General features: G+C 44.0%; 1 protein-coding gene across 1 annotated transcript in view; it reads left to right on the forward strand.

Annotated features, from left to right (window-relative positions):
- The first annotated feature begins 658 nt into the window (after positions 1-658).
- Positions 659-23,066, forward strand: part of IQGAP1 (IQ motif containing GTPase activating protein 1) — a 101,178-nt gene continuing 78,770 nt past the window's right edge. The window contains exons 1-2 of the mRNA XM_059179946.1: positions 659-817; positions 2,569-2,668. Of these exons, the coding sequence (XP_059035929.1) occupies positions 763-817; positions 2,569-2,668 (155 nt within the window). The 5' untranslated portion in view covers positions 659-762. The remainder of the gene's footprint in view (positions 818-2,568; positions 2,669-23,066) is intronic.

The raw sequence follows: 23,066 nt of genomic DNA on the forward strand, positions 1-23,066 counted from the left end.
CTGAGGAGCAGAGAGCCCCATGCCAGCTAGATCCACGACCCTGAGACCATAACCAGAGCTGAAGGCAGAGGCTCAACCCACTGAGCCACCCAGGCACTTGATTTCAAGACTTTTTTAAACTTTTATTTTTATTGTTATTTTTAAAAATTTTATTTATTTGACACAGAGAGAGAGAGCACAAGGAGGGGAAGCTGCAGAGAGAGGGAGAGAGAGAGAGAGAAGCAGGCTCCGGCTGAGCAGGGAGCTCTACGTGGGTCTCCATCCCAGCACCCGGGGGGTCCTGACCCGAGATGAAGGCAGAGGCGTCATCCACGGAGTCCCTCAGGTGCCCCTTTCTTAAACTTTGATGTGGATTTATTTAATGCTGAATTTCATCCCGGCCCATAAGCGCTTGTTTCTTCTGTAACACCTTTTTCTTCCGCGCAACCTCTACTCTACTCTGGTTTAGGAACACCTCTTTTTCCCCGTAAATCGGCCTTTTCAGTCCCCGACCTGCCCATGGGGCGGTGGCCCGCAGGGCAGGGCTCCAGGGCAGGGGCGGCCACCCCTGCTGAGAGGACCTGCCTCCTTCCTTCCGCCTCCCGAGGGCGTCGCTGCGCGGGGCGGGGCCAGCAGGGCGGGGCCGGACGGCGGGGCGGGGCCTCGGCGGGGCGGGGCCTCAGCCCGCCGGGCAGCCCGCGCACTCTGCAGGAGCTGCAGCTGCCGCCGGCCGCGCCTTCAAGGTCTCACCGCTTCCTCAGCAGAGACCCGGGCTCGGCCGCCATGTCCGCCGCGGACGAGGTTGACGGACTGGGCGTGGCCCGGCCGCACTATGGCTGTGAGTGCGGGGGCTCCGCGGCGCCGGGGCTTGGGGGCCGGGCTCGCTGCCTCCGGGGCGCCGGTTTCCCGGGGGCTCGCGCGGGCGGGAGGGTGCGGCAGGGCGGCTGCGGGCCGCGCGGACCCGGAAGAGCCGGCCGGGCCGGGCGGCGGGAGGGAGGGGTGGCGGGCCGCGAGGCGCCCAGCCGGGTCTCCGAGGCGGTGGCGAGGACGCGGGCGGCCTCCTCTCCGGGACCGGGACGCCGCGACCCTCGGCCCCACCCAGCGCCTCCCGCCTCGGAGTCCGCCTCCGGGAGCCGCCGAGATTTGGCGCGGGGGGGACGACCTCGGGTGAGGTGGCAGGAGGCCGGGGCAGGGCGTGTCCCGGAGACCCGGGCTCCCTCGCGCTTCGCGGGGAGGCGCTGCCCCGACTGCTGCCTGCGAGCTGGCCTTGGGGTGCGGACCTGCCGGGCCCCAGGCCGGCGGAGAGGGGCGGCCCCGGGCGGGCCACTTCACCTTTCTCGGGTTTAGTTCCCTCGCACAATTTCAAAAATTAAAACAAGAAAGAAAGAAAAAAACCAGAACCCAACCCCATGACTTCCTCATTTTCTGAACCTCATTTTCTGCCGCTGTCCGTGGAACGTCATTGAACTGTAGGAGGTGGGAGAGCTGTGCCACCGGCCGAAGGCGAGCCCTTCGGAACCTGGAGATTTCGTTTTTAGTGTGTGTTCTCGGGATAAGGGTCCGTTTTTAGGATCATTTCACCCAACAGTTAGGTGTGCGGTACTGTGTCACTTTGTGAAATTAAAGATGAGTAAGATCAGGCCCTGCCTTCCAAGAACGTTTTAATCAGACAGTGACAGGTGTACAACCTAATGACAGGCAGGTGCCATAGAGATAAAAGGGGCAGAACCGGCCTGGCAGTAGGGTCGTGCGGAGGAGGGTCTTGGGGGAAGGCAGTGGGAACACAGGTAGCCTTCAGCAGCGAGCCTTGAACGCAAAGTCCGACGGGGCAGGGCGGGGTCAGAGAGGAAACTCGAGGAAAGAGCGTGAATTAAGGTCTTGAAGGGTAGAAGGGCACAGTGGTGGGATGAGAAGGGGCAGGGAGAGGGAGAAGAGTTTCTAAAAATAGTTGGGGCCAAACTGGGAAAGGCCTTGAGTGCCATCCCAAGGAATTTGGAGTTTATGCCCTACCCTGGGTGTCCATGAAGGAGGCAGGTTGACACGGATTGCCTGGGTTTGAATCTGGAGCCAAGCGCTGATTAGCGGTGGAGCGAAGAGCAAGCCAGCCTGTTACCTCATCTGTGAAACAGGAGGGATGATCACAGGACTGCTGTGGGACTTCAGTGAGAGGATGCACGGAAAATGCTTCGCACAGTACTGCCATTTAGTTCTCAGTGATTGCTGGCTTTGGTTATTAATAAAAAAGGGAAAATGACATGATCAGCTCTGTATCAAGACAGAGTCTGGCAGATAGACCAGAGCAGATCTGGGCCAAAATCTCAAGTCCGTATACTTTTTTCAAGTTACAATAAAATTTATTGTCTATATAGTAAACAATGTTTATGTTATCATAGGGGTTAGATGAATGTACTTGAAACCCCGTAATTGCCGTTCTAGGAAAGTCATTGTAGTACATCTGGCTGTCCATGTATCTCCACAGGTTACCCTGCCTCTTTCGGTGACTAACAGGAATTTGATGCTGTGGCATTCTTTTATTGCTCAGAAGGGTTATAGGTCCTTGTGTTTACATTCTTTTCTTTCATGTTTTAGCTGTCCTGGATAATGAGAGACTCACTGCCGAGGAGATGGATGAGAGGAGACGTCAGAATGTGGCTTATGAGTACCTTTGTCATTTGGAAGAAGCAAAGAGGTAAAGATTGGCGGGCTGGAGAGAAGGGAGCTGTTATGGTGTGAACACAGATAGAGATCTCTTTGAATGTGTTGTAGGTGTGACTGGAGGAGGCTGGTAGTTTGAAGGAGTAAGTATAGGTAGGGTATTTATTCATGGGAGCAAGTAGCCTTGATGGCAGTTTATTGTGAAACTCTTTGATGGGCACTTAAGTATTCTGAAAAATTTCCAGATATGTGTTGTTTGGTTTTGTGCTTATGATGCACATTTTGGGCACTACCAGCTGTTTGGGAGAAATAACAGTTTTTTTTTTTTAACTTTTCTTTTCTTTCTTTCTTTTTTTTTTTTTTTAAAGTAGGCTCCATACCCAACATGGGGCTCGAACTTAGGACCCTGAGATCAGGAGTCACATGCTTTATGCCTGAGCCAGCCAGGTGCCCCAGAAAGAGCATTTTTGAAGTTTGAAGTTCCTGGCCTTAATGTTTCACAGGTTCTTCACTGGTTTTAATATATGAATTGGATTCATTTTCTGCTTTGGTAGTGCTCTGGGAACAGGCCCGTCCATTTGGCAATGTCCAAAGTTTACCAAAGTCAGCATCCTCTGCTTTCTTTGTAAAGTGGGTGTATAGGGCAGCTTTTATTTTTCAGATGCTCCGACACCTTGCCGTCTTATTCTTGGAGTGTCAGTTCGCTATCAGTGGTTCATTTCTTTTGTTCTGTTGCCTGTGCTTCTTTACAAGGCCCCAGGGCAGATAGATGTAATTACAGATCATGTTTCCTATATGTGAGCTTTGGTGGAAAAGGCCAGTATGGGATAATGGAAGGTATTTGTGATCAAAGTCTCATGAAAATCAAGGGTGTTTCAAATGGTGCTAATAAACAAAGGTATTTTTGTTTGGTTTGGTTAATACTGAAAATCTTAAAGCAGTCTAGGAAAGTTCAGAGAATAATACAAAAAAAAAAATCCTCGTATTTCTGAAGTTACAAGTGTTAGTCCTTTTCCTTTTCCTCTCAAAAGACCCAGTTGGAGTCCCTTTTGTGCCCCTCCCTGGTCCCGTTTTCCTTTTTCTGTCCCTGGTGTTCCCTCTGGCGTGCTTTAGGTGTCTTGAATCGGGGCTGCTGCTTTTCTGAGCTTTAAAGCTTTTCCTTTAGACTAGGGGGAGGGGATTAATGATGGTTTAGGTGGGAAGAATGATAATAACACTTATTTTTCTAAATAGAAGGTTTAAACAGCAGGAAGTGAATATGTAATTAGAAAAGGGGATGTTTCCAAAAAAAAAAAAAAAAAAAGGAGGGGGATGTTTCTCATACAGAGTTTGTAAGGGCCCCATGGAGGGGGAGAAGGTTAAGTCCTCTGTTACTTAAACTGAACTAGATCTGGTTTTGGAAGGTCAAAGAATCTGAAAGCTGCAGCTGGCATCTGGGAGACCATCTTGTGCTCTGTGAAGCCTCTGGTGTCTCTGTTGAGGTGACTTGGGAATGAGAGGGAAGAACCCCAGCGCCCTTCCTTCCTCCATCTGAAGCACTTCTGCTTTTGTTTTAATCTTGGGTTTCCACACTGAAATTCCCTTTTAACACAGGCTCTCTTGGCTGCCACTCCCTTGCTCCACTGATGTAGTTCAGCTACTCCTCTGCTTGAACTCTTTCATTTCAGCGAGGACACCAGAGCCTGCGTTTGCATGGTCTACTTGTAGTTTTCTTGACTGAGCAGTAGCTTTTTTAAAAAAAGTCAATTCAGGGGTGCCTGGGTGGCTCAGTTAGTTAAGCATCCGCCTTCAGCTCAGTTCCTGACCCCAGGGTCCTGGGATCCAGCCCCACATCGGGCTCCTTGCTCAGTGGGAAGTCTGCTTCCTCTCCCCACTGCTTGTGCTAGCTCTCTCTCAAAAAAAAAAAAAAAAAAAAATCAATTCATACAGTTAGTTAGATCATCTGGGGAACTTAAAAATACAGATATTTGGGCCTTACCATAGAGATTCTGGTTCAGAAAATCTGGGCTGAAGGTCTAGACATCTGTATATTTTTGTTTTTATTTATTTATTTGTCAGAGAGAGCATAAGCAGAGGGAGCAGCAGGCAGAGGGAGAGGCAGGCTCCCTGCCGAGATTGGGATTCGATCCCAGGACTCTGGGATCATGACCTGAGTCAAAGGCAGTTGCTTAACTGACTGAGCCACCCTACATCTGTATGTTTTAAAGGCTTCCTGTGGTTCTGCTGGGCCCCCTTCACTGAGAAGCAAGATCCAGAAAGCTTTTAGAACTCGGCCTTATGCTGGGTTATGACAATCTGACCAGAATGGTGTTTTCTGTCAGTCACATTTCCTTCTCCGAGTGCTGTGGCAGCAAGGCACATTTCCATCTGCTCTGGAGTGCATTCCTTTCTGTCAGGTGTTTTTCCCAGAATTGAAAAGCAGCCTATTTCCTTAACATCCATGATCCCCTGGAGGGTTCTTTAGCTGGACGCTTTTGCAAACTTAGGAAGTGCAGTGAGACATTGGTTACAGTCTTTATTTTTTACGCTTTGGGTTATAAGGAAGGGTAAAATCGTGGCACATTGCCCTCTTGGCCTGGCGTTGTGGAAATGTGCCTGGTTTGTTTTATGGAGGCAGTCACAGGATGCCGTGGTGGTGGTGGTTATTGTTGAAAGCTTTGAAGAGAAAATCAACTTTGGAGGCGTGTATTTGGATTTTACTACCAGAAAGGGCTTGGAAGAATCCCCTAGAAAAGAAGACTACGATCTCTACTGGCCATCTGAAGTGGGTGCTACCACCCCTAAAAAGCGTTTGAGGTAAACCACAGGCAAATCACCTGCCCTTCCGTATTAGCTGGGGCTTCAGCTCCTCTTGGGTTTTCTGCCCTGGTGAACCGGGCTCCACCTCCTGTGCGGTGAGGGCCACACTTTCCCGTCCAGCTAGAGCCTGGCTTACCTTTTCGGATTGGCCCGGATCCTGTTTCCTTCACAACCTCCACACCTCCCAAGTTGGAGGAGCCCCAGAGTCTGGAATTTACACCCCTTCCAAGTCCAGGGGGAAAGATCAGAGAGATCCAAGGGAGAAAAGGTTCCCCTCTTTGGTTCTATTTATAATACCGATGCTCCTCCCCTTCGAGTACAGGGGCTCCATTGTGTATCCTAGGACACTCCGTTTTCTCCCGTACCTGTAACAGAGCTCCTTCCCGAGAAGAGAGGAGATTGTGTAGAGAGCATGAATATGAGTGTGTGGAAACAGTGAGTGGAAGGGTGCTTATAGAGAAATGACAGTGTGTTGTGGTGTGGGTTTACGTTTCCCTCAAAGGTTAAGTGGGATAATTCAGGAGTGGTTGGAAAAAAGAGAATATAGAGATTCTGCTTTTTCCTATGTTTTGGAGAGTAGCTTTAATATGGAAATGAATAAAATATCATCTGAGGATTCAGGGCTTTTTGCTAAGGACTGCAAAGCAGACCAGGCATTTTAAATGTGGGTTTATTTTTTTAATTAAAAAAAATTATTTATTTGACGAGAGAGAGAGATCACAAGTAGGCAGAGGGAGTGGGGGAAGCAGACTCCCTGCCAAGTATAGAGCCCGAAGTGGGGCTCGATCCCAGGACCCTGGGATCATGACCTGAACCGAAGGCAGAGGCTTAACCCACTGGGCTACCCAGGCTCCCTAATGTGTGTGTATTTTTATGGGTTTATTTTTATCTTTTTGCCTGTTCTGATGGGCCTTACATTTGTTTTGGCTAAGGGGCAGTTGTAGAGGTGAATAACATTTCCATTTGGGGAGGCAAAATTTAAATGCATGAGGTACAGGAAGTGCTTGAGTCTCGGTCAGAAGGAAGTAATCAAGGGAAAGGTCAGAATGTCTACGTGAGCAGTCCCAAGAAGAGAACACATCGGGCCTGGCAGAGCAGGCAGCGTGCAGGTGAGGACAGTGCCTGAGCGGAGCCAGGAGAGAATTCAGTTAGGTTAAAGGTCACAGTAAGAAGGGTGATCGTAGGGGCTCCTGGGTGGCTCAGTGGATTAAAGCCTCTGCCTTCGGCTCAGGTCATGATCCCAGGGTCCTGGGATCGAGCCCCACATCGGGCTCTCCGCTTCGCAGGGAGCCTGTTTCCTCCTCTCTCTGCCTGCCTCTCTGTCTACTTGTGATCTCTGTCTGTCAAATAAATAAATTAAAAAAAAAAAAAAAAAAAAAAAGAAGGGTGATCGTAGCAGTCTTTGAGTTTGACGATGAAGTGTGCCTTCTTTCAGAGGCTTGCTGTTTTGGGCCACGTTCCTTTTGCTGTGTCCCTACCCCAGCTGAAGGGGCAGGGTACCCTAGCCCCTTGTAGAAGGGGAACTAAGGGTTCCAGCTGGTTGGAGACCGCCAGAGATGATATGGTGTTAACAAGAGCATAGCACCAGATAGAAACACTCTTCCTTCTCTAGTTTGGGGAAATTGAGAAAGGATCGTGAAAACAAATCCAGTCTTGAGAACAAATTCTCTTTTGTGCATATGTCTTTGTTGTTGACATTGAACAGGATGGGCTCTTCAGATCTCTCCTCCTCTTCATGGGATCAGAACTCCAGTAACATCTGGATATATCCAGGCTGGTACACCGCGATCATGAAAATAAGTTAAAGACGTTTAATTAGGCAAGAAAATAAAAAATGGTAGGTGAGGTGGCTCAGAAGAACAGCTTGCCCACCGGCTTCTAGAATCCCCAAATGGAGGAATATCACTTCATTTGTAGGAGGCTGATCCATGCTCTCCTCTTACAGATGGGAAAACTAATTTAGTTGCCTCATGAGACCCTGTGTGAGTAACGGGGCCATGTAAATGTCGTTACTTAATGGCACGTTTGACTGCAAGCTGGGTATACTCATGTATTCATAGTTATTAAAGTATGGGGTGGGATTTAGTCTTAATTTTTTTTTTTTTAAGATTTTATTTATTTGACAGAGAGAGAGAAGAGAGCACAGAGCAGGGGGAGCGGCGGGCAGAGAGAGAGGGAGAAGCAGGCTCCTCGCTGAGCAGGGATCCTGATGTGGGGCTCGATCCCAGAACCCTGGGATCATGACTTGAGCTAAAGCAGGCACTTAACTGACTGGCCCATGCACCCCTAGTCTTAACTCTTAAAATGATGACACAGATGAAAAAATCCCTATTCTCTTTTCTGAAGCTTACCTTGGTGCACCTGCTTTGGATAGACTTACTAATAAGAAGTTGGTTGCATTTAAAAGTGTAGTGGAGCACCTGGGTGGCTCAGTGGTTAAGCATCTGCCTTTGGCTCAGATAATGAGCCCAGGGCCCTGGGATCCAGCCCTGCATCAGCCTCCCTGCTCAGTGGGGAGTCTGCTTCTCCCTCTCCCTCTGCCTGCTGCTCCCCCTGCTATTCTCTTTCTCTCTGTCAAATAAATAAATAAAATATTTTTAAAGAAGTATTTGTTAAAGTTCAAACTAAGAGTGCTTTTGCACATGGTAATAATGTTACAAATGGGAAGATTAGCTCCTAGTGTAGCCAGGAAAATGTTTTACTGCTGTTTACCCTGTGGTGTAGCTGAGACACTTAGCAAAAGTTACAATTTACAAATGTGGAGAGTAGGGATGCCTGGGTGGCTCAGTCAGTTAAATGTTGGCCTTCGGCTCAGGTCACCATCCCACAGTCCTGGGATGGAGTCCTGTGTCAGGCTCCCTGCTCTGCGGGGAGCCTGCGTCTCCCTCTGCCTGCTGTTCCCCCTGCTTGTGCCCACACTCTCTTTTTCTCTCACTCTGACAAATTAATAAAATCTTTTTAAAAAAATCTGGAGAGTAACTTGATACATATTAGGCAGTCATCTGTTAGTACTAAGCACTAAGTACTAAGAAAGGTCATATGACTTTAGTCTCATAATACTTATAATTAAATGAAACAGATATTTTAAAAGTCTGAACAAAACGTTTTTAAAATCTTGACGGTTGAGATACATGAAGTGAAAAGAATGAGGACTTTCAGTTTTGGCAGGTGTGATTTTTGATTCTGGTTTTGCAAGTTGTTTAAGTTGCAAAGTGAGTTGGTTAAGCATCACCTTTGGAGTGAGCCCAAGTTTGTACTTTGCAGAATGGAGACGCCCCGCATCTTACGGAGGTGCCTAAGGTGCCGTGAGGGCTACTTGCCCGGCACAGTGTCTGAGCTATGGTAGGGCTGCAGTGAACACTCAGTGGGTATATTGTCTGTCCTGGTCCCTGGGGCAAAAACAGATGTAATACGAAGATGATGACGTGTTAGTAAACATTTCTGGAGAATTATCTGGGCACTTTCAAGGTCTTAACGGTTGGTAGCTCTAGTTTTTCACTTCAGATTTAAGCTTTTGTTTGGAAGGAAACACCAGAAATAGAGGCTACCTCTAGGGAGTGGAGTGTGGGGGTGGAGGGTGTGAGAAGACTTTTCCTTTTTATTTTAGAACACTTTGGTATGTTTAAAATGCTTTTTACAGTGATCATAAATTTTGTAATACAGAAGAAAGGAAGGGCTTAAGTAAAAGGAAAAACCATCTATAAAATTTTTAGATAGTGGCATTCACAAAGCTAGACTTTTAAATTGCTATAGTATTGTCTTAATTACTATTTTCAGTGGTTACATAACATCCGTAAGTTATTTAGGCTAATTCCAGTTTAAAAATCATTGCTTTGATTGCTGGATAGTTTAAACATTTTTCCCATGTACCTGTTATCAGTTTTATTTTATTGTGCAAACTGTTGATGATGTTTGTCTAGTAGGGTCATGAGGTTAACTTTCATGAACTGTCATAATATGGACATCAATGTTCTCTTGTATTTTTTTTTTTAAGATTATATTTACTTATTTGACAGACAGAGATCACAAGCAGGCAGAGAGGCAGGCAGAGAGAGGAAGGGAAGCAGGCTCCCTGCTGAGCAGAGAGGCCGATGTGGGGGTTCGGTCCCAGGACCCTGGGATCATGACCTGAGCTGAAGGCAGAGGCTTTAACCCACTGAACCACCCAAGTGCCCCCCTTCCGTTGTATTTACTACCAACATTTTCTCTTGGTTTTCCATTTTTTTAAGATTTTTTTTTTTTTTTTAGGTTTATTTGACAGACAGAGATCACAAGTAGGTAGAAAGGCAGGCAAAGAGAGAGGCAGGGAAGCAGGCTTCCCAATGAACAGAGAGCCTGACTTGAGACTTGATCCCAGGATCCTGAGATCATGACCTGAGCCAAAGGCAGAGGCTTTAACTCACTGAGCCAGCCAGGCGCCCCTGGCTTTCCATTTTATTTATTTTTTTCCACTGTATAGAAGTTTTACTATTTTAATTTTTTCTGACTATTTTATTTTCATTTTATTTTTAAGTAATCTCTACACCCATTGTGGGGCTCCAGCCTACAAACCCGAGATCTGGAGTTATGTGGTCCACTGAGCCAGCCAGTCATCCTTTGTACAGAAGTTTTAAATTTTATGCAGTTGAGGTGTTAAATCTTTCTCTTTGTAATTTCTTCTATAAATTCAATGCTTAGGTAGTTTCATTTCTCTAAAGCCTTGCTAAAGTGTGAAGTTTATATTGTTGGCTTTTCTTTGATTTAATGGTTTAAATTTTTTTTAGAAATCTAGGTCTTTAAATCTTACGGTGTTTTCTAAATTATTCTGTCACTCGAAAGCAATCTTGGGGCGCCTTGGTGGCTTAAGCCTCTGCCTTTGGCTCAGGTTATGATTTCCTGGGATTGAGCACCCCCAGTTGGGCTCCTTACTCAGCGGGGAGTCTGCTTCTCCCTGTCCCTCTGCCCCCCCCACCCCATGCTCTCTCTCAAATAAAAACAAAAAACAAAACAAAACAAATAACCCACAATCTTTTTACTAGCTATTAGCAATTGATATCTACTTTGTCAAATATTAAATTGTGTATAGTTCTGTTTCTAGACTCTTCATTCTTCTATGGCGAAATATATTTCATTTTCCTTTTTTTTTTTTAAAGCTTTTATTTATTTATTTGATGGAGAGAGATGACAGCGAGAGAGGAAACACGAGCAGGGGGAGTGGGAAAGGGAGAAGCAGGCTCCCTGCTGATAACGGAGCCCAATTCACGGCTCAATCCCAGGACCCTGGATCATGCCTTGAGCCAAAGGCAGATGCCTAACGACTGAGCCACTCAGGCACCCCTTCTTTCTTTCTTTTTTTTTTAAGGTTTTATTTATTTTGTGGGGAGAGGGGCAGAGGGAGAGAGAGGGAATCCCAAGCAGATTCCCCCACTGTCCGCAGAGCCTGCCCCAGAGCTCAGTCCCACTACTGGAGCAGAAACCAAAAGTCTGGTGACACTCAACCCACTGAGCTACCTGGGTGCACCTGTATTTCATTTTTCTTGAGAAAATGTGTTGGACTTCATTTTCTTGTACTTACTGAGAAATATCTAAATGAAGCTAACTTGATTTATTTTTTATTTTTTTCAAGATTTTATTTATTTGACAGAGAACACAAGTAGGAAGAGAGGCAGGCAGAGAGGGAGAGGGGGAAGCAGGCTCTCTGCAGAGCAAAGAGCCTGCCTGCGGGGCTTGATCCCAGGACCCTGAGACCATGACCTGAGCCAAAGACGGAGGCTTAACCTACTGAGCTACCCAGGCACCCCAAAGCTAACTTGATTTTAGCGCCGTACAAGTAACTTTTTTTTTTTTTTTTAACAATTTTTCATTATTTGAAACTTGGAAAATTCTTGTTTCTCAGTGTTTCCTCAAGTTACATATTAGAGTTGATGTTGGCTTGGTAATTTTGCCTGTTATGTGGAAACTCTTGATTTATGTTATCTTTTTTGTTTTAGCTCTAGGAAGTTGTTGAACCTTTGTTAGTTGGTTCTGATTTTTTATTCTGATTTATTATTGGTTATTATTGGTTTTATTTTGGGGTGTCTGTTGGTAGGTTAGATCTGTATAGTTTGTTTTATGGCTCTTTATCATTTTGTCTGTTTTATCAGCATTCTAGATATGTGTCTCACATCTATCTTCTGATTTACTGATTTGATTTTTTTTTAAAGATTTTATTTATTTATTTGACAGATCACAAGTAGGCAGAGAGGCAGGCAGAGAGAGAGGGGGAATCAGGCTCCCCGCTGAGCAGAGAACCCGATGTGGGGCTCGATCCCAGGACCCTGGGATCATGACCTGAGCCGAAGGCAGAGGCTTAACCCACTGAGCCACCCAGGCACCCCCTGACTTGATTTTCTAATGTCTTGATTTTTTTCCTGGTCTGTTAATGACAGTTGCTCTGTCCTACTGTAGTTTTCATTTTGGACTGTTAACTCCTTTTCCCTCTCTGTTCTTGTTAACAGATGAAATGGTCTTTAATTAGTTCATGAAGAATAGTGTGACACATATAGCATTCTTTTCAGGCAGAAGAAAGGAGCTTGCAGCCAGGAGTTGGGTTTAATACTTCACCAGTTCCCCTTATTTTCAGTAAGTCTTGGAGTGGGTGTGGCCACAGGAAACCAGTGTTAGTTGGCTGGCTAAGTGTATGGATTGTCCAACAGTCAAGATTGGGAAAGTCTAACTGGGCTAAGTGGGCCATCCATCTGATCAAATTTGGCATATATTTCTTGTCTTCAAGGTCAGAGTAACAGTTGTGTTTATATATTTTAATGTTCCCAGTGAAAAAATAGTAAAAATCTATTTGAGGACCTACATTGGCATGTTTAAGGAATTTAATTTTCTGGCTTTGCATGGTGACCTGTCCCTGATTTCAGTGTAATTTCTTCTGCTTCAAAGTTTAGCACTTTGGGGATATCTGTTGGTAGCAGGACCTGTTTTGAACATTTTTAAGCCATGTGGCATTTGATAAACTAATTCCTCGCTGTTTGCAATTGAGCTGCTGAATAAACTCCTTCACGGGAAGTATTTGTATAAGAAAGTGCTGGTAGGCAAAGTGAGACCATCCGGAAGTGATTCATCTGACTGGGGCTGTTTGTTTAAAATTTGGGACTTGGTTGCCTAGAGACGGTATCTTTGAGCAGACTGAGTGAAGTGCCACTTGAGTACGGAGGCTTGCCTCCCCACCTGATTGAATCATGACTCTGCCGCTTGGTTTTTCTCCCAGGTTTTCTGATTTGATCCCTTTGCCTTGACGTGTGTGATTCAAACATCATAAACATATAATAAGTGGAAGATCTGGTTAATGTTTTACCTTGGAGAAAAAGTTTACTTGCTTAAACTTGGATGTTTTTAATTTTTTCTTCTAATTCTATGTCAGGAAGAATTACTTTGTCATTTTTTAATAAGGCATTTTATTACAGAAACCTCAATAGATACTTTTACAACAGCTAAAAGGAAACAGACTAAAACCCCAAAACCCAACCCTGCAGTTTGCAAGGACGTCATACTAGAAGGTATTTTCTGTCTGCCTCAAGATCACGGTCCTCCTCTGCCTCTTCACTGTCACCCTTGGGACCATTTGTTACTATTTCGTGAGCAGTTACTGCACTCCTGGCGCTGTGCTTACTGCTTTCCTTGTGTGCTCTGACCAGCTAGTCTGGAAGCCCCTCGAGGTACTTATTCTTATCTACATTTAACAGAACAGAAAGCAAGGCTGGAGGCTGACTTGCCCATCCAGTAAGTGGTAGATCCGGATTTCAGGTTTGGCAAGTACTTACAGGGTCAGTTTGCCACTTAGTTCTACTGCTTCTAAAAATACTGATAGCAACCATCACTACCGGTAATGCAGCAGAATGATGATGGACTTGATATACAGCACAACTGTGAGATAGGCATTATTTTTACAGAGGGGGAAAAATGAGTTAGTATCCCTCGCCTGATAGTCTTGTAACTCTCCGTGCACTTCTGAGCCTGCTCTGGGTGACCCTAGTACTACTGGTGCTGTCAGCCTCTCTAGGCCTGGAAGGGGCGACATGTCAGCCCACCGTTTAAGTCTACTGGTTCCTGGAGTTGGTAACTGCCAGGCTGTCCTACGGGCGAGGTACTGTCTGCGCCTGCCTGCTGCTTGCTGCGGTCTCTGGCTTGCCCCTCTGACTGTCTCACGACAGTTCTCTGATTGTCTCATGTCTTTGTTTTGTTTTGATTTGTCTCATAGCTTAGTGTCTGACTAGAGTGTTGGATTTTGTCTTATACTTTCTTTATTCAGTGGAGAGCTAAAGATAGTGATGGACATACGTAAGTAGCTATTAAATGTTTGTTGATCTGGGAGGGGCGCCTGGGTGGCTCAGTGGGTTAAAGCCTTTACCTTCTGCTCAGGTCATGATCCCAGGGTCCTGGGATTGAGCCCCACATCGGACTCTCTGCTCGGCAGGGAGCCCGCTTCCCTCTCTCTCTCTGCCTGCCTCTCTGCTTACTTGTGATCTCTCTCTGTCGAATAAATAAATAAAATCTTTTTAAAAAATGTTGATTGGTAAAAGATTTATTCATGCTTATGAGAGACGTAGTAAACATAGGGCCTCGTGGCTGGCTCAGCCATGAACATGCAGCTCTTGATCTCAAGGTTGTGGGTTTGAGGCCCAAGTTGGGTGTAGAGATGACTTAAAAAATAAAATCTAAAAAAAAAAATATGATGAACGTAAAATCTAAGTTTAGGGAATTTTGTAGGTGTCTAGAAGCATGATACTGGCCTGTGACAAATGTGTATGCTTAACTTTTTTGACCTAACTCCTGCTCACAAAGACTTTTCCTGGAAATGGAAATGGATGCAATAGAGATGATGGAGTAAAATACGGGGGCTCTGGGGAGGCCAGAGAGTTCCCAATTGGTTTCCTTGTTCACAGCCTGGGATCTATTTTTGATTTAGCTTAGAAAAGCATTTCTTCTTCCCACTTGCTTTTTTTTTAAATAATGACCTCATGCAGACAGGAGTGGCAAACTGGATTGGAAATTGCCTTGGATCGTTTGGCAAGAGCTGTATTTTTTGGTGTTGTGGGTGGAGGAAAGTCCTGTCTAAAGGCCTCTATTTCTTCTTTACTCAGAATACCTTCCTGTTGACTCACTGGAAATCATAACGAAAAGCAGAAGGAGCACTGGAGAGGTAGCTGCCAGCCCAGGGCTTGGCTTCTGTTGGGGCAGATGTCTGGGGACTGAGAGGATGCTGGCTTGAGGCAAAATTGTAAGACTTTTGTAGTGGAAGGAAAATACTATTGTTGTAATGGGTATTTATCCATAACGTAGAAAATATCTGTTTCTGGGGATAATTACTCAGCCACATCAAAATCAAAATATTCTCTAGAATAGGATTAATTAGTGTTCCTAAAAACTGAAGCAGAAGAAACTGAAGTATAAAGGGAGCTAATGGGGAAAAATTAGAAAAGGAAAAATTGAAAAGAAGGAGGAAAAACCGATGATCATTGTAGTAAAATGATATGAAAATAAATAGAAAAAGCCTCGGGGCACTTGGGTGGCTCAGTCTTTAAGTGTCTGCCTTTGGCTCAGGTCATGACCCTGGAGTCCTAGGATAGAGCCCTACATCATGCTCTCCGCTCAGCAGGAAGCCTGCTTCTCCCTCTCCCACTCCCCCTGCTTGTGTTCCCTCTCTTGCTGTCTCTCTCTGTCAAATAAATAACAAATCATAAGAAAAAGCCTCACAGTATAGCCAGTCATTTCATTATGAATAACATATGCCGGCACTCCTGGGTGGCTCAGTCAGTTAAGCAGCTGCCTTCTGCTCAGGTCATGATGCTGGGGTCCTGGGATCAAGCCCCTTATCCAGCTCCCTGGTCAGCAAGGAGCCTGCTTCTCCCTCTCTCTCTGCTTGCTGCTCTCCCCACTTTTGCCCGCTCTGTCTCTGTCAAATGAAATCAAATCAAAACAAAACAAAACCCAAATAACATGCAGGTCAGATGACCTTTAGAACAGCTATAAGGAAACAAAATATACTTACTACTTACAGGACTATTGCAACAAAATGTCTTTCTGCCCTGAAAACATACTGTTCTATCATTAGTCTGGACAGTGTTTCTTAATCATTGGTTGAATTGGTAGTGCTAAGCAGTGGTTTGACTCTGAGGGTTTTCCTTTAAAAACTTGAGAATTCCCCCAAAAATATTTTTTAGGTAGATTTTAGTTTTTTAACTAAAACTTTTTTCCTAATCATTAAAAAAAAAAAGAGAAAGATAATACATGAACCTGTCTTAGAGTCTATGCTGGGGTATACAGTGAAAAGCTGTGTCCCAGCCACCCAGTTTTTCTCCAGATGGAACCACTGTCATGAATGCATGTGCTTCAGTATTCAGTATGTAGAGATACAAGTCACTTTTATTTCCTTCTTTAGAAGCGATAGTGCACTGTACATTTTGCTTTGCATCTTGTGACTTATTCCACATGAGTACATTAGAGTGCCGCATTTTTTTAAAAGATTTTATTTATTCATTTGAGAGAGAGAGACAATGAGAGCAAGTGAGCACGAGAGGGGGAAGGTCAGAGGGAGAAGCAGACCTCCGCTGAGCAGGAAGCCCGATGTGGGACTCCATCCTGGGACTCCAGGATGATGACCTGGGCTGACAGCAGTCGCTCAACCAGCTGAGCCACGCAGGTGCCCTAGAGTGCCACATTTTTATCTCCACATTTGCACGCTCTTCTGTGTATAGATTTAACCTACTGGTGCACATTTCCCCCAACTTTGTTATTATAAATAGTCTTCTAGTTAGCAACTTTTTGCGTTTGCCATCTCATGCTTGTGCATATTCTTGGAGGGTAAATTTCTAAAAGTGGAATTTCGGAGTGTGTACATTTAGTTTTGATAAATATTGTCAACTTTCTCGGTGGAGGGTTGTTCCATCCTCAATATATGAGAGGGCTGGCTTACCCATAATTTTACCAGCCTGCAGTATGAATAGTTTTTTTGAGTATTTGTGAATTTTGGAGGTGAAAAATGGTATTTCCTTGTAGTTTCATTTTCAGATTATCTAATTTTGAGTGAAGCTGAGCATCTTTTAAAAAAACTTTAATTGGGGCGCCTGGGTGGCTCAGTGGGTTAAAGCCGCTGCCTTCGGCTCAGGTCATGATCCCAGGGTCCTGGGATCGAGCCCCACATCGGGCTCTCTGCTCAGAGCAGGGAGCCTGCTTCCTCCTCTCTCTCTGCCTGCCTCTCTGCCTACTTGTGATCTCTCTCTGTCAAATAAATAAATAAAATCTTTTAAAAAAAATAAATAAAATAAAAAACTTTAATTTTTTCTTTCTTTCCTTTTTTTTTTTTTTTTTTTAAAGGTAGGCTCCACACCCAATGTAGGGCTCAAACTTTTAAAACCATGAGCTGAAGAAAGCATGTGCTCTGCCAACAGAGCCAGCCAGGCATCCCTGAGCATCTTTATACGTGTCTAAAAGCCAGATGTATTTCTTTTTCTGTCAGCTGTTTTAGTTGAACTCTTTGCTCATTTTTCTGTTGAGTCATTGACTTTTTTTTTTATTTTATTTTAAAGATTTTATTTATTTGAGAGAGTGTGCAAGAGAATAAGCACAAGTGGGTTGGGGGCAGAAGGAGAAGCAGACTCTGCTGAGCAGGGAGGCCATTGTGGGCTCGATCCTGGGATTCCAGGATCATGACTTGAGCCAAAGGCAGGTGTTTAACCAACTGAGCCACCCAGGCACCCGAAGTTCTGGCTTTTCTTACTGACTTGTAAGAGCTCTTTATATATTGAGGGAATTGACTCATTAATAGAGTCAATAGAGAATAAAGAAATTGACTCATTAATAGAATGTGTTTTAACAACATAGTTTTATTTCATTTTGTTCAGGTTTCCCACTAATGCTATTTCCCATTAATGGAACTACTTTGTCCTGTACCTAGATACTCCATTTGCAACTATACCCCAGTATAGGATGTCACATTTTATCACTATTAAAGCTCATCATTAGATTCAAGGTATTTTGAAAGCAGAACTGTCATGCAGTGTATTAACCCATCACTCCAGCAATAAGGCAAACTCAAATTCAATCAGTACATATCGCTGATAAGTGCCAATAAAAATGTTTTACCTGTAACACTCCCTAAAGAGCTTTCTTTGAATTTAAAACCTAATAGCTCCTTTCTTCATTGAGATAAAATTCGTAACATAAATTTGCCATGTTTAACCATTCTAAAGTATGCAATTCAATACTTTTTTTCGGTATATTCACAATGTTGTGCAGTCACCATGACTATTTAATTCCAGAAAATTTTCACCCCCAGAAAGCCCACACCCATTAGGCAGTCACTCCTCATCTAGCAGCTCTTTTTGAATATGGTTTATTCAACTGGCTCTATATCTTAACCTCCTTACAGCTTAGTCCACATTTATCCAACCTGTCACTGAAGTTGCATGAGACATACTTGTAAATGCCTTGCTAAAACCTACACATTACTGTGTTTCTCTGATTCACCAATCTGGTGACCCTGTCCAAGAGGAAATGATGTTAATGTGAAAGGGCTTGTCTTGAGAAGTCCTAGCTGAATCCTAAGTGTGACTTCTTTCCTCACTAAGTGCTCATAAGCCATCTGTTTGACGTTATGCTAGGAATTCTGCCCGAGACTCATTTGCTAGACAACAATTTGTGATACCTTCTCTTCCTTTTTAATAATTAATACATTTGCCCTTCTCCACTTTTAAAAACCACATTAAAACCAAAACAAAACAAAGCAAAAAACAAACAAAAAAACAAAAAAACCACACTTCTGCCTAATGCCTTAAAGATTACTGATGACAGCTCATCAGTTATACCTACAATAATGGCTTTAATTTAAGCTAAGCCAAGAACATGAGAACTCTGAAGAATAGAAAGAAACTGCAGATAAAACATGTAACAGTTGAGAACTGACCATAAACATGCCCCAAATTCTTATATGAAGTAGTCTCTCAAATCCATCATTCTGGCAAAGAACAGCATTTCTCAATCCAATATATACTGGAACAGGAGTACCTGAGTAGCTCAGTTGGTTAAGCATTGGGCTCTTGGTTTGGGCTCAGGTCAGGATCTCTGGATGGTAAGATCCAGCCCCTGGACTGGCTCTGCGCTCAGCAGGGAGTCTGCTTGAGATTCTCGCTCTCCCTATGCCCCCTGCTCAGCTTACAGTCTCCCTCTCTCCCTCTTTCTAAAGTAAATAAATAAAATCTTAAAAACAAAACCCCACAATTGTGGAACAAGAGTCCTTTTAAGAAGGATGGTCTGTGAGAAGAGTCTGATAGTAAACTAGGTTTGAGAAATACTGTTTATACTATCTTCTCCCTTGGAGAGTCAGAATTTACAGCCCATGATGAAGATTAACCCACAGAGGAAATAATCTCTTTAATTTGGCTTAATCCATGATTTCTGAAGTTTGACTACTAAACACTTTCTTTCTTAATTCCATAATACTCATTAGTAGAATATACCTCAAAAAATAGTGATCTGGAAAGTCAGCCACACAGTGTTCAAATCCTGAATTGTATTCTCCTTTAGCACAAAGAATAAATTATGTAGCTTGGCAAGTTGATTCATCTCTAAACAGTATATATGCCAAAGCTGTTAATTTAAAACCTGTTTCCTCAATGCCAACTTCATTACACACTATTAATCTTTTTTTTAATGGCACAATACAACTTGCTTGAATGTACTCTGGAAAATTCTAGCTAATTTCTCTAAAATGATCTTTTTATGTTGAATTAATAGAAATGTGGCATATGCAAAAGGAAGAGGTTCTTTCACTGTCCTCTGTGTTGGTCAGGGGCTACCTGAAGTTGGTCTTCAGGTCTGGAGGCCATAATTTAAGAGGGATCTTGACAATAGTCTAGAGTAGGGATGGTAGATAGTGGCGGGATTCTTTCACACCTGCAGCAGGCCCTGCTGATAGATCAGAATCCTTTTCAACATAAGACCTGAGGAGCCACTCCCAATCAGTGGGAGTTGGTCCACTGGTTGAGACACGATTATTGCTCAAGGACTAGGGCATGTTGAATGAGCCTAACCAGAATGATCAGAGGTCTATAAATTACGATGTATGAGGAATCATTGAGAGGACTCAGATTATTTAATATGGAGACAGGAGTTAGGGGGACTCTAGAAATGTAGAATCTCAGAAGTGCAATAGTCATCCAGTATAGGAATTCATTCAACTGTTAACATCTTGCCTATGTTATTTTTTAAAAGATTTATTTATTTGAGAGAGAGAGTGTGTGAGCATGTGTGCAGAAGGGAGGGAGAGGGAGAGAGTCTTAAGCAGACTGTCCTGGGTGCAGAGCTCGATCTCATGACTCTGAGATCACGACCTGAGCCAAAACCAAGAGTCAGATGTTTAACTGGTGTGCCACCCAGGCCCCCCAACATTTTGCATACATCATTTAAAAAATCCCTGAAAAATGGAAGAGGGGTTCAATTTGTCACGTGTGGTCACAGAGGAACAGAACCAAGCAATGGAAATCTGCTTAATATGAGGAACTTTTTTTTTTTTTAAAGATTTTATTTATTTATTTGTTTGTTTGTTTATTTATTTATTTAAGAGAGAGAGAGAGGAAGAACAAGTGGCAGATAGAGGGAGAGGGAGAAGCAGGGTCCCCATGAGCCAAAGTAGATTCTTATTCGACTGAGCCAACCAGGAGCTCCAAATACGAGGAACTTTATAACAATAAGAATAAAGATATGGTGGGGCACCTGGGTGGCTCAGTCGATTAAGCGGCTGCGTTTGGCTCTGGGCATGATCCCAGGCTCCTGGGATCAAGCCTCGAATCAGACTCCCTGCTCAGTGGAGAGCCTGCTTCTCCCTCTCTCTCTTCCTGCTGCTCTCCTGCTTATGCTATCTCTCTGTCAAATAAAGAAATAAAACCTTTAAAAAAAAAAAAAAAAGAAAGATATGGTAAAATCTTTACCAAATATAAGGAACTTTATAATAGTAAGAAATCTCAAAAAAAAAAAATTCCCAAAAAATGTGCTTTGGAAAAATCCATGTTGCAAAAGATTTTTAAGCATAGACTGTACAATAGCTGATGGAAGATTTTGTTCTAACCTAAGTACTTCTTGAGTTACTCAAAACAGTTTTTATTTTCATTTCCTGTGTTACTAAGAGGTACTTTGATTTTAAATGAACATTAAAAAAAAAAAAAAAGATTTCATGATTTATTTGAGAGAGAGAGAGAGAGCACGAGACAGGGGAGGGGAAGAGGGAGAAGCTGGGAGCCTGACCGACGTGGGGCTGGATCCGAGGACCTCGGGATGGTGGCCTGAGCTAAAGGCAGATGCTCAGCTGCCTGAGCCACCCGGCGCCCCTAAGTAATTTGATAACATTCTGTTGCTCTTCTTCTTCTTTCTGACATGGCTGAAACACTGGGGAAAAGCACTTTGTATAAAATAAAACAGGTAGAAAGCATTTCTGGGCTCTGTTCAGGCCCCTCTGAACTAGAACTGCAGAAGATGACAGCAGCTCAATTCAGCCTGTCCTTAGTGGGTGTGCAGATTGATCGGACGGATAGGGCATCACCATTTCAGAAGTTACTCAACATCAAAGGCTGAAAGGTCTAACTGATGTCACAAGACGACCTACAGCTGCCAGTGAAATGATGCAGTTAAATGTGTGAGAGTTTAGATGAGGGAAAGGTTATTTTATGGCTGAGTTTTGCAAGATAAGCTGAAATTAGAAGGGAGAGAAGGCAAAGTATAAATACACATGTTTCTGTCTTCCTTTAGAGTTGAGACTGTCTTTTTCTCCTTGGTATCCAGGAGCGCCCCTTCCACAGGGCTTTTCCACAAAGTAGATGCTCATTTGAATTGGGGCAAAGTGTGTGGAGTGTGGGCGTCGGGGTGGTGAAGGGACTTTCAGTGTTGTGGGGATAGGAGCTTATGATGATATTAGTATTAGTACTTGGTTATGATTGAGACCTCAGTACTGTAGTCCTGAAGCCAGAGGGAAGGAACACTTTGTGTCGTTCAGTTACTTACCGAGCCCCATGCTTCAGAGATAAATCAGAAAAGGATTCCACCCTTATATACTTAAATAACTATATTAAGAGGTTAAGAGGTCAAGTTTATTTATTTTTTTAAAGATTTTATTTATTTATTTGACAAAGAGAGCACAAGTGGGGGAGAGGCAGGCAGAGGGAGAAGGAGAAACAGGCTCCCTGCAAAGCAGGGAGAGCCCAATGTGGGACTCGAACCCAGGACCCCCGGATAATGACCTGAGCCGAAGGCAGTTGTTCAACCAACTGAGCCACTCAGGCACCCAGGAGATCAAGTTTAGAGGGAGTTTGGAGGAAGGAGATCTTATTTCCAAGGGTAGATCATGGAAGAGTGCATGGAGGAGGTGACTTTTGAAAGTAACATTTGAATTGTCACATGTGAGGCTGATCAAAAATTTTACCAATCTGTATTCTCAGTAGTCCCCTCCATCCCTAGCTTCTCATTATGGCTTGATGACCTTCACTCTCTCTACAAGCTCTCTTAATTTCTCTGATCCTAACAAATTTATCCCATGTCATTTAGCCTTCCAGCTTTACCTTCCCTGTAGCAATTGGAGAAGTATCTTTCTTCCTCTTTTTTTTTTTTTTTAATTTTATTTACTTATTTGAAAGAGAGAGCACAAGAGCAGGAGTGGAGGGGTGGGGTGGTTGCAGAGGGAGAGGGAGAATCAGACTCCCTGCTGAGTAGGGAGCCAGATGTGGGGCTTGATCCCAAGATCCTGGGATCATGACCCGAGTTGAAGGCCAGTGTACCTGACTGAGCCATCCAGGCACCCAAGTCTCTATCTTCTATGCATGGTTTGGATCCTATCCCTTCTGTCTTCTAGGGTTGTTATTCCAGTATTGTTTTCTTAACTATAACTAAGGTTTTTTCTGCTGATTCTTTTCTCTGTAGTAATAAACATCCTCATCCATTCAAAATCTACTCCCTTAATACTAGGCCCTACTCTGATTATATCCCTTCTTTTTTTCTTTTAGGAAAAATTTGTCTTTACTCCCCGTTGTCCACTTATTTATCTTGAACTCCTGTGGGTGTGATTTGTGTGCCCTCTTCCCCCACTGAAATTTCTCTTGCTCGAATCACTGATGACCTAATTGTTATGTCCTTTGGAAAATTTTCAGTACTATTTGAGAGAGAGAGAAAGAGAATGCACCCACACACACACTGAGAGGGGAGGGGCAGAGGGGGAAGAAGAGAAAGCATCTTAAGCAGGCTCCACACCCGGGGAGAAGGCCAGTGCAGGGCTCAGTCTCCCGACCATGATTTCAGCTCATGGACCTGACCTGAAATCAAGAGTCAGATGCTTAACTGACTGAGCCACACAGGTGCCCCAATATGTAGCTTTCTTAATCTCGGTGGCATATGACACTCTACTCTGTTCACTTCATGAAATTTTCTCCCCTTTAACTGGGTGGCTTTTATACCTTTTTTTTTTTTTTTTTTTAAAGATTTTATTATTTGTCAGAGAGAGAATGAGCACAGCGGGAGGGGGGCAGCAGGCAGAGGGAGAAGCAGACTCCCCACTGAGCAGGGAGCCTGATGCAGGACTCCATCCCAGGAGCCTGGGATCATGACCTGGGCGGAAGGCAGATGAT

This window comes from Mustela lutreola, chromosome 7 (assembly GCF_030435805.1).
Source record: "Mustela lutreola isolate mMusLut2 chromosome 7, mMusLut2.pri, whole genome shotgun sequence".
Lineage (NCBI taxonomy): Eukaryota > Metazoa > Chordata > Mammalia > Carnivora > Mustelidae > Mustela > Mustela lutreola.